At 36.8% G+C, this 12,376-nt stretch overlaps 1 protein-coding gene across 1 annotated transcript in view; it reads left to right on the forward strand.

Annotated features, from left to right (window-relative positions):
• Nucleotides 1-12,376, forward strand: part of dnah5l (dynein, axonemal, heavy chain 5 like) — a gene marked incomplete at its 5' end in the record, with an annotated part of 260,289 nt that overhangs the window by 44,412 nt on the left and 203,501 nt on the right. Inside the window, 9 exons of the mRNA XM_073055303.1 lie at nucleotides 910-1,005; nucleotides 1,089-1,262; nucleotides 1,614-1,703; nucleotides 1,821-1,976; nucleotides 3,863-4,002; nucleotides 5,064-5,215; nucleotides 5,669-5,876; nucleotides 10,944-11,031; nucleotides 11,397-11,520. Coding sequence (XP_072911404.1) covers nucleotides 910-1,005; nucleotides 1,089-1,262; nucleotides 1,614-1,703; nucleotides 1,821-1,976; nucleotides 3,863-4,002; nucleotides 5,064-5,215; nucleotides 5,669-5,876; nucleotides 10,944-11,031; nucleotides 11,397-11,520 — 1,228 coding nt within the window. The remainder of the gene's footprint in view (nucleotides 1-909; nucleotides 1,006-1,088; nucleotides 1,263-1,613; nucleotides 1,704-1,820; nucleotides 1,977-3,862; nucleotides 4,003-5,063; nucleotides 5,216-5,668; nucleotides 5,877-10,943; nucleotides 11,032-11,396; nucleotides 11,521-12,376) is intronic.

The following is a 12,376-nucleotide window of genomic DNA, read 5'->3' on the forward strand; positions in this document are numbered from 1 at the left end:
TGCAACATTTTCTGCTTTACTTTGAGCTTGAGAGGAAGCTATGTAGCATCCATTCCAGGACCACCAGACTCAAAAATGGTTACTTTCCCCAAGCAATAAGACTGATAAAAATCTCCACCCAATAATTAACATCTCCACACTCCCAACCACTACTGCTTTATCATTTCCTCTCAGTCACCTTAAGTACAGACACTCCTGTGCCTTGTGTCACTTTATGGACATACAATGAATCTGTGAATAGTATACAAACTATTTTACATATTTACTGTGTTTGTTATCTTATTGTGTTCCTCATCTTTTTTTTGTGCTGCATGAGATCTGGACTAACAATTACTTTGTTTTCCTTTATACTTGTGTACTGGAAATGACACTTAAACAATCTTGAATTTGAATCTTGAGAAGGGTCATGCTGATGATCTGACCTGTCAATTTTTTCCATACTTTTAAACTGAAACATTGTGGTACAGCTGAAATATCCATGTAGAGCACCTCCATTTGTGATATAATATTACATTTCATGAATCACCCATTGATTTGCTCCTCAATGACAATCTTAGTACCTATCTCTAGTAAGTATGTATCCTTTAACATTAGAATCAGCTTTAATATCATTGGCATCTGTCGAGAAATTCATTGTTTTGTGATAGAGGTACATTGTAATATATAATAATAAAAACTAAATTACTGTAAGTATATATAAAAAAGAAAATTAAATTAAGTAAGCAGTGCAAAAAAAAGGAAAGATATTGAGGTTGAGTTCATGGGTTTATTGTCTATTCAGAAATCTGATCGGGGAGGGGAAGAAGGTGTTCCAGAAACATTACTATACAGCTTAATCCATTATATACATTCTTTGAAGAATTCTGGTAGTCTCTCATTATAATTAAATCTCTCCATGTTACTTTCCAGTTTGACAATGATTATCAGGAATTCAAACTCCAGATGGAAGGACTGTACCAGTCAATGCAGACTTTCATGGATTCTTGGTTTGAACGATCCATAACTGTAAGTAATATGAAACACCAGCATTCAAATCTGCCACTGAAACAAACCTATCGTCTTCACCATTTTCCTGAAATCTCTTCCAGATAGAACGCTTGCTTGAGTTACTGGGAAAGTTCGAATGTATTGCTGGATCACAACTGGAACTAACAGACAAGTATCTAATTGTCCTGCAGCGTTTTGCACGAGATTTAGACCTAGTGCGGAAGATCTATCAGAAACAAAGAGAAAATCCACCTGTACCTCGTAACATTCCACCTGTAAATTTCCTTTTTAATTACATTTTTTCAAATCCAGTTTATTATTGTTATATATAGTTCCAATTTCTCCTTAAAAATCCTTAAAATAAAATCATTAAGTGATTTAAAGACGATCATATTTGAACATTCTTTAGAATTTTAGATATGATCCAAACCATGGAAGTTTCTATTTTTCATAGAAAGGGATATTTGATCATAGGGTCATTACATTATAAAGTAATTTACTAATGTTTAGGAAATTCTGAAGTCATGATAGGTGCTATGTAAATAAATTTATATATTTTTCTTTTAATTTGTAAATGCATAATCACTGATTTTATTAATATTTTAAAAATATTTTCTGGTTGTCAGGTATCTGGGAAGATTATGTGGGCCCGACAGCTATTCAGAAAAATAGACGTTCCCATGAAGTTTCTGAAAAATAACACAGAAATTTTGAAGGTAGTTTTATATGTATAGTTTCCTGATTTGAAAGCAATTTATTGGACTGAGTACAAAAATCCTCACAATTTAAGACTACGTAGCAAAACTTATTTTAGTCTCTTTTTATATTCTTAGAGCCCTGAAATGAAAAAAGTTATAAAGAATTACAACAAAATGGCAGCTGTTCTTCTGGAGTTTGAGATGCTGTATCACAGGGGTTGGTGCCGAGCAGTTGACATGGCTCGAAATGGACTTCAGGCTTCACTAATTGTGCGACATCCTGAGACTAAGGTTACAACATGTGTTTACTCATTATTTATAATATTTATAAATTATGGAATAAGTTAATCAACTGCATCTAGTGTTTGATTACACCTAAAGCATACAGTACATTCTCAAAATTTTATAATAATGGAGAAAATCAAATTAATGCAATGTTATTAATATTGTATTAATGCAGAATTAATACAAGTTAATTCTTTTGTCCTGTTTTTCTTCAAAATGGAGCCTACTCTTGTGCTTTAGTTCTGTATGTTATATATTCTACATGTTCTATAGTCTAAGCTCTATGTTTCATTTTCTAATATGCAACCTAGAATAGAGAAGGTAATTGTTTCCATTTATAAGAATTTATGCAAAAAGTCAATACATTTTGCTATTCAAATCAGAAAGCATTACTTTTTGTTACAAATGAAATTCACATTTGTTTCCTGACTTTAATGGAATTACATGAACCAGTACAGTAGATTCTGGTTAATTGGGACACATAAGCATCAATACATTTTGGCCCAATTAAATGACTGCCCCAATTAGAATAAGTTTCATGGAAGTTTAAAAAAGTATATAGACAAACTACTGTTAACTGAGTAAAAAATTATGTATTTAAATGAAATATAGAACAAATTAGTACACCACCAAGAGCACTACTGTATTATAAAACTGTGCATTAGTTTCTAATAGTTATTGATGAGGAATTAATCCAGTGTACATTGCCGTGTTCTTTTGATTGACTGTAAATGAACAAAATAAATGCTGACACCTCATGCAGATAATGGACTGCCTTCAAACAATGCTTTCAACAATAGCATCCTCCAAATCTTCATTTTCATAGTAACATTCATGACGATTGCTGATACCTGCACACTCTTCTTAGTTTCTAACTTGTTGAAGTATTGATAGTGTTTCATTTTCACTCCCGGCTGTTTCTGGCATCTCCAGTAAAACTGCAGTGAAAAAATTAGTTCTGAATTGTCTTACTGTTTATTAACTAATGGCCCAATTAACTGGAATCATTTGTATTTCTAAATTCAGAAATTGTATTTTCTACCTTATCTGTAAAAATAATTTACAGATTTATCTGTAAGGAAATCTTGCAGCTCACACTGAATTAGACTTCAAGTGTATTTTATTGATTTGTGAAACTAAATTAATATTAAGGATGGGTGACCTTACATCAGAAGGGACAATGCTGACACAAACAAGAAAATTTGGTTTTCCGCAGTTGTTGATTTCATTATTGAGTCCTGATGGCTGCAAAATGCCAAGACTGAAGATGAGGTACTTTCTTCTGCTTGGGTTGCTCCTAATTGGAACTGAAGTAGGAGGGCAGATGCATAGAAGTCAGAGTGGGAATGTGAATGGGAATGGGATGGAGAATTAAAGTGACAGGTAGCTGGACTGTTTGTCTCCAGACAGTGGGTTTAGTTTGCTTTCTCCAATGTGGAGAAGATCACATTGTAAACACAGAATGTAATGAACTAGATTGTAAGAAATGCAAATAAATTGCTGCTTCACATGGAAGAGCTATTCAGGTTCCTGGAAGAGGAGCGGTATCTCTAATGGAGTGCGCTGTGAAAAGAAATGAATTTGTTGGAGGTGGAAGAGTAAACCTAGAGTTGCTGAGAGAAATGTCCCATCAAAATACTGAATGAGAGCAGGGGATGTTATTTCTGATGGTAAAATCTCACTGCAGTAGGCAATAGTTTGGAATATCAGCTTTCTCTAACCAACTAATAGCTAACAATGAAACTGAAAACTTAACAGATATATGGGCTATTAAAATGCATAATTGGATGACTAACATGAATTATATGTATTATTAATTAATAATGTATTCCATTTCTTTTATTTTACTGAACTATTTCTGTTTTTGACATTGTCTTGATTTTCCCAACTAGGAAGTCTTAGTGAACTTCGATCCTGCCCTGCTTGAGTTACTTTCTGAAGCAAAGTACTTGTATAAAATGGGGCTTGAAGTGCCACAAGGAGCTCTCAACCTATGGTTGAAAGAGGCAGAAATTAAGCACCATTATTTAAGGTTAGTATTTCCATTAAATTCAAGGTCAATTTTTCAATATTTGCATTGGGCCGGAAAAATTCTGTCATACAATGGGCTGAAAGCATCCTGCATGTTTGAATCAGAATCAGATTCATTATCACTGATATATAATAGAGTTTACACTGGAAACTTTGTACAAAGGTCTTCCATCCCTCAGCTCCGTCATTGTGGGATTAGTGAAGGAAATTAGGTGGACAATGGTTCATAATGGAATTGGGATGGGGAAGGAAGATGAGGTGGGCAATAGAGAGTATTGGGCCCAGGTGCGGGTGGGGATGGTATGGGAAAATTGGTAGATGGAGCATCAGAGGTTGAATAGAGTATCAACATTTGGGGATAAGGCATTGGCAGCAGGCAGAAATGGACTTACAATTTGATGGCATTCCAAAGACAGTGGAATTGGTGGGTGTGGGGGTGGTAGACAAGGGCTGGAATTGTACATGTTTGGTTGTGGGATTAAGGGTTTGGGGATCAGGTAGCTGGAAACAGGATTACGTAGGAAAGGAGTAGCAGATGTTTGAGTGGAGATAGAAAAGGCAGAACAATTAAGGCTGTTAATGGGAATGGTCATGAACATAAAAATACTTTGATGATCTATCTGCAAGCTACTTGTTCCATGGCAACACACTGGGTAAATATGGTGGCTTTTAACATGGCAATGTAGACTTCAGCTTTCCATTGTAGGTCTGCTTCATTGTGGCTGTTCTGCACAGTATGCAGTCCTTGAATACAAAATTAAAGTGCTGCCAGAGTGTTGTCGAAATGTGCATTGGGTGCCATTGGACCAGAAGGAGAAATACACAAATCTCGACGTGCATTGAAAGAAAAAAAATGGAGATAAATTTTGTTTCAATCTTACATCAGATTGCTGGAGAATTACTTCGATAAGATAAAATAAAACATGTCTACAGTTTCCAGCCATTCTATGAAATTATAATGGGAATTTACTAAAACTGGTGAAAAATTACATTGCCGTTTACTGTTATTCTTCATTCTTTTAATGTGGTTTATATGTAATATTTTTTTTTGCTTATTTACAGCATTCAAGAGCTTTTACGTAACTATCAAAATGTGGTGAACAGCATCCCATCTACTATTCAACCACTGATGAAGCCGTTTGTTAGCCAAGTGGATGAAGCTCTCATCCCTGGACTAACTATGTTGTCTTGGACCTCCTTAAACATTGAAAAATGTATGAGAGTTTTCACCAGTATAAAAACCACTTAGGAGTCCAACTGAGTTGAAATTAATTGTATTGTTATGATGAAAGGGGTTTGGTTAAGATGTTCAGAGAGTTTTTATGGAAAGCAGCTGGGATCTTACAGCAGGATTTTATGCCTAACATACAGATGCTGTGATGTGTTCTATGATGAAATATTTCCTACTGGGTACCTCCCACCCCTTGATTTTATGACACTTATAGCTGCATGACTTTCTTGTCCAGACACTCAGTGAGAGTTTTAATTAGCAGCAAGTCTGCATAAAAATAAGATGATTTTAGAACACTGAAATATTTCCTATTTCAAGCTAAAAAATATCGGTACGGGGAACAGACATTGTAGATTATATAGTTGTAAGTTTTGTTATAAAACATAATGTGTAATGTTTTATTAAGTTGCCTAACACATTCTCTTTTCACTTTTAGTTGTATATAATGTGTACCTTCCACTGACGGAGCTGAGGAAGGTGGTGAAACAAGTATCTGACATGTTGGAGTGCAGGATTGAGAGGGTTCTGTATGAAATGTCTCTTACTGCCCTGGTCGACCTTCCTGAAGATGATTTAGTAGAAGTCCCTGCTTTTCTAGAGATGACTGAAAATATTGTTGCCTCAGCTGGACAAACCTTATCTATGTATGTTTTCATTAAGATAAAATTAAGTTAAACTCAAATGTAATATATAAATGAATTTTGGAAAGAAATGCATAATGTTTGCATTTCTAAACATTATTTTAATTTCCACCATGTGTTTTAATGAGATTTACAAAATCAAACGTTAAATAGTTAATAACCAAATTCTGAATTATACCAAAGCAACACACACACACAATACTGGAAGAACTCAGCAGGCCAGGCAGCATCTATGGAAAAGAGTAAACAGTCAACTTGTTGGGCTGAAACCCTTCATCAGGACTGGAGAAAAAAGATCAGAAGTCAGAGTAAAAAATTGGGGGCAGGGGAGGAAGAAATACAAGACAGTAGGTGATAGATGAATCTGGGAGAAGGCAAGGGCTGAAGTAAAGAACTGGGAAGTTGATTGGTGAAAGAGATAAAGGGCTGGAGAAGAGGGAATCTGATAGGAGATAACAGAAAGCCATGGAAAAAAGGGAAAGGGGAGGAGCACCAGAGGGAAGTGATGGGCAGGTAAGGAAATAAGATGAGAGAGGGAAGTGGGAGTGGTGAAAGGGAGGTGGGAGGGGACATTACCGGAAGTTCGAAAAATCAGTGTTCATGCCATCAGGTTGGAGCCTACCCCAGAAAGAATATAAAGTTTTGCTGCTCCATCCTGAGTGTGGCCTCATCAGTGTAGAAGAGGAGGCCATGGACTGTCATGTCAGAATGAGAATGGGAATGGGAAGTAGAATTGAAATGAATGGCCATTGGGAGATCCCACTTTTTCTGGCAGAGGTAGGTTTCTGAATTATATCCCGGATTTCACAGTCAGTTTGTAATATTTGGTCTGAGGCTTCCCTTTAGAAAACTGCCTGGAAGATGAAACTTAGTACTGATTACAGTAATATCTACCAGATATAGAAAATAATATTCTTATTGTGTTAGAAAGCATAGAATTTTACAATAATATACAGAATCATACAGGCATTTTGGCAAAGAGATAGGATTGAAATTGCTTATTGAGACAATTTCACTTCCTTATATAGCAATTCTGTCCATTCTTCCCGGCCTTACCCCTGCAATTCATTCTCGAAAGTACCTTGTTGATTACCTTTTATAGGCAACAGTAAACAGTTTTTCTACCATCTCTAGAGGCAGTGAACTCCAGACTGTAACCAGTCTCCGAGTAAAACAAAAGGTTTCTTTTGTTTAAAAACCTTCTTTTTATATTGTATCCTGTGTCCCCTTCCTTGAACCATCTGCCAATGGGAATGACTGAAATATTAGTAGCTTCAAAACATTTGATAATTATCTGAGGAAATAATAATGCAAACATAAAAATAACCTTAAGGCGGAGAGAGGGTTTTAGGAAGTAATTAAGGCTCAGTCTACCTTTAGCAATTCACTCATGCAAATCTCCATTGCTATTGCTTAAATTGTTAAGCTCAGATAAGAGCTGGTAGCTTATTTAATAACATGGGCTGCTGCCACGGTGAAGAGCTGTGTGAGCATAACTCTTTGAATTCCATACATTTTTCCAACAATAAAAACAAAGTAAATGTTTTCTACTTTGAGCTGTCAGGCTGGTGGTTAGTAAAGGCAAACACAGTAGTAACTTTTGGTACTAATAAAACCAGTGGATGGTGGAGGCAGCTGGCAGGTTGGTGGTTTTGGCAGAGGATAACAAGATTTTGGGTAAAGATGAAAATGGCAGAATTTATCAGCTAGCTTCTTTGAAGACCTGGTATAGGCATGATAAACTTTCTATATGAAAGAAGGTTTATCAGAAATTGCGGCAAATGTAAATTTTCCTTTACAAATCCTGTTCAGGACAAAGTTATATCACTTACCCAGCATTATCCATTCAATACCAACAGAAAATTAATCTGTAATTACCTTTTTGTTTTATTTAAACTACGTGGTTCTGTTAAACAATGCCTAGAGTTGCAAGATAATTTGCAATCCATCCTCCTTTGCAAGGAATGTGGGCTAGATGGTTCAACCGTTGTGCTCAAAACCAGCACATTCTTCCAAAATATAAAAAGCACAGCAAAAAAACTTATTAGAGATTGTATTAAGGTTGCACCCACAAATGTACACCAAAACAAGACCTGCCCTGTTCTTAGAGGTGCTAATTTGAAATAAGTACCAGATGATTTCTTGCTCAAGGATCTAAGATAGCTATCATCATTTATAAGTACTCTTCCCATTTAGATACCAGCAACAAACACTATGCTACCACAGAAGGCAATGAACTGGCAGGGAAAGGCGCAGGTTTACTGAAAGGGACAAAATCCGCATTAGTGAGATGCATGGTGAGGAGGCAGGTTTTACGTAATGATCAGATGAACTGCTTAGACCACCATAGGATGTGACTTCATCAGCTGTGAGAACACTCACTGTTTCAAACAATGTAGAAGTAGATTATGATCAGTGACAGTGGGGGATATGTAATAGGTTGATCATTGATAAAAATATTGCTGTTAATGGTTGTAATATGGAAAGGCCTACCTTGTATTGGTAATCATGATTAGGCAGTCAGTAAGAAAAGATTCTCTTTGTGAGATACGTCATGAGAGTACCTGCCTCCACTACGATCACAAAATGTTCCAATTCCAACCACCCTGTAAGTGAAATAATTCTTTCCCCGATACACTCTGACATATTATTCCTTACCCTAAGCCAATAACTTATAGTTTTAGATACATATGATAGGGGAAAATATCTTTCAATCTACCCTATCTGTGCCTTTCATATCTCTCTTTGGGCCCCCTTCAGCCTCCACCACTTAAAGGAAAACAAACACACCCTATCCAGTCAATCCCTCTAAATAAGGATTTTTCAGGCCAAGATTATCTTGACATCTTAGAGAGACTGGCCCAGGAAAGAAGAGGTCTGAAGATCCTAGAATCAAAAGAAAAATTTATGACATAGATGGAAGCATATTTGTGCCAGGTGAAAATAACCATCCAGGCTAACTTTATCTTCCAGCACGATGCATATCAAATATACATTTAAATATGTTTGATAATATTTTTGCTTTAACATCTACTTAAGCAGTGATTTCCAGATTTTTGTAAATCCCCGGGTGAGAATGAAATATTTCCACATCGACCCTCTTAACCCTCTACCAGTTTTTTAAAATCTTCTTGCAGCATTTCTGTAAAATCAACCTGGGAAAATCTGAGCTAGCAAGCATGTTATTTATCAGTCAGGATCAACGTTTGAAGAACATGGGATGAGTATGTCCTTGGACCCAGGGCTGAGATCATTGACTTACTCTGCATAGCCAGCCATGACGACAATGTTGCCTTCAGCAATGGAATGTTGCCAGCTGTATCACTTCTGACCCAGTGAAAAAATGAATATCTTAGCAGTGAAAGGCTGGAAAATGGACTTAGGCTATGTCCATACTAGACTGGATAAATCCGTAACCAAAGCTTTTTCTCTTCGTTTGGACCCTCCATCTACACTGAAACGGCATTTTCCTCCCTCGAAAACTGAACTTTTCTAAAATGCCCTTCAGAGTGTTTAAATTTGAAAATGCCGATTGTGTAGAGTAGTATGGATGGGGTAACCGGAGATTTCTAAAAACGCTGTCAAGACGTGCTGGAAGAGATGCTGGCGGCAGCATGGAATTTCATTGTTTTCTTGAACGCAACCCCCATAACAGCCTAACAATTTCAGATCAGATGGCAATGAAATTGAAGCCAGAAGAGTTAAAAATGTACTCACCAAATACTTTGACCCATAACTTACTGAATAAATAAGTATACTCACTTTTTCCTGTTTTCTGTCCTTGCTTGTATGAAGGTGGTTTACTTTGGAAGGGGAAGGGGAAGCCTTTTAGGACTGAGATGAGGAGAAACTTCTTTACACAGAGAGTGGTGAATCTGTGGAATTCTCTGCCACAGGAAACAGTTGAGGCCGGTTCATTGGCTATATTTAAGAAGGAGTTAGATATGGCCCTTGTGGCTAAAGGGATCAGGGAGTATGGAGAGAAGGCAGGTACAGGGTTCTGAGTTGGATCATCAGCCATGATCATACTGAATGGCGGTGCAGGCTCAAAGGGCCAAATGGCCTACTCCTGCACCTATTTTCTATGTTTCTATGTTTCTACCTATCTTTGCAAGTACAGTACTTCTTTGACAATAGATGTGTAACAGCCTAATGTAACATTGTATGGAAATACAAGATAACACTGATGCAGACATGTTTTATACATTTAACAAGGTGCTTTATTAATGCAACAGAGTTAGTCAGTTTTTCAATGTTCACCGTCAGCCGGGTCATACTATCCATGAACTCCCTGTTGGTTGCCTCCATACGCTCCAATATTTGTTTTTTTCTTAGTTTTAATTCCTCTTGCATGAGAGCCAACAGCTGTTCATCGTTTGGCAATTTCCTTTTAAGTTTTTCTCGTCTGTAACTGCAAAACTGCACACTTTCACAGCGAGATTCAACACCAAACATGTCGCTTGTTTTCTGTAGATGTGTCCTGTGCATGCCCAGTAGGAGGAGATTCGCCGAAATACCCGTTTTAATGTGGACGGAGGTATTTTCAAAAACGCTTGGTGTGGATGCCTTACACTTTTACGCGAAACCGGCATTTTCAAAATTATCCGGTCTAGTGTGGACTTGTCTTGCTGTTAATGTTGGAAGATATCTGAGCAGTCTGCAATCAGTTCTGAAGCTAAACAATCAAGTCTCTTAGTTTTAGCAGAATGCCCCATTAAATACTTTTAAGCACCACTAAATTGTATGACGAGCACTTAATTGTACTGTGACTGTTCAACAATAGTGCAATGAACAATAGAGGCAGAAACAGCATTACAGGAATGATTATGTCATTAGGATCACTAATATGAACTGTGCTCTGAAGAGAATATGTCTACTGATCTCTAATATGATCCAATTTTGTGATTTACACATGACAATGGTAATTATTTATCCAAATCTAAGTTTATTAACCTTTTGTCCACAAAACTTGAAATGGTTGAGTTAACTTTAAAATAACCTACTGCCTTTTTGAGAAGAACATAGAATGGAAATGCGGGATTTCTTATTTGTTTGATTTTCTCCATGTAGACAAAGCCAGCAGGTAGAACATTCAATGTATCAGTTAATGGACTCATTGAAACAAAAACTAAAGCCAACAGAACAAGTCAATCTTGAGGTAATTACCATTGAATTATTCCAGCACTGCTATTATTATTTTATGTTCTAAGTATGCATTATTCTTCAAATCATAATATTTTGGAGCTGTAAACTCTGAACATCATACTTAGATAAGAATCTTAATTTTACTTTTCTATTGCACTGAAAAAATGAATACTCTTATGTTGGTTACTTTTATATAGAACAGTTTTGGTAGATTCAAGTCAATTTAGTGAGAATTAAGCAGTGAATATTTTATGCTGATTGTTAATCTGGAATGCATTCATCATTACATTTCGAAGATAATTAAACTTACTAAGTTGAAAGGAAGGATCTTGATTTATTCCGTTTCCTTGCTGCAATGACAATTTGGCTTGTGTACAGGATACCTATGCATGTTTGCATCCCGATGCAAAGCAAAAAACTCGTTGTCAGGAATGCCTGCCCTGCTGCTTCTATAACCTAATGGGACATCTTTGGCAAAAGAATATCGATGCCTTGGTGAAATGTAAGTTTGAATTTGCGGCATGAAAAATAATTTAAAATTGGTTTTGCAATGCTGTTGTCAGCTTTTTTACCATTGTATTTGTTTTGCAGCCCTAATGAGATAATGGTAAAACTATTACGTCATTGGCAAACAAATGCTATAGATGAAGTGATGTGATGCTGAGGCTTTATAAAGCACTGCTGAGGCCTCATCTTGAGTATTGTGAATAGTTCTGGATCCTCATCTAAGAAAAGGTGTGCTGAGCGTTCAGAGGAGGTTCACAGGGATGATTTCAGGAATGAAAGGGTTATCATTCGAGGAACAGTTGATAGCTCTGGGTCTTGTACTCGCTGGAATTTAGAAGGATGAGGGGGAATCTCATTGAAATCTTTCGAATGTTGAAGGGCTTAGACAGAGTAGATGTGGAAAGGATGTTTCCCATAGTGGGGGAACCTAGGATGAGAAGGCACAGCCACAGGACAGAGGGGCGTCCATTTAAAACAGAGAGGCAGAAAAATTTCTTTAGCCAGAATTTGTGGAATTTGTGGTGAATTTATTACCACAGGCAGCTGTTCACAAATGTGGTGAATTTGTGGAATTTATTACCACAGGCAGCTGTGGAGGCCAGGTTGTTGGGTATATTTAAGCAGACTTGATAGTTTCTTAATTGGACACGGCATCAAAGGTTACGGGGCGAAGGCCAGGGAATAGGCTGAGGAGGACAAAAAAAAGATCAGCCATGATTGAATGGTGGAGCAGACTTGATGGGCCAAATGGCCTAATTCTACTCCTATGTCTTATGGTATAAGACATCTGATTGACCAATAATATATAGCTTATTTGCATAAATGGGGTGTTGTCTTTCGTCACACAAGTT

This window comes from Hemitrygon akajei, chromosome 8, assembly GCF_048418815.1.
Source record: "Hemitrygon akajei chromosome 8, sHemAka1.3, whole genome shotgun sequence".
NCBI classification, from domain to species: Eukaryota; Metazoa; Chordata; class Chondrichthyes; order Myliobatiformes; family Dasyatidae; genus Hemitrygon; species Hemitrygon akajei.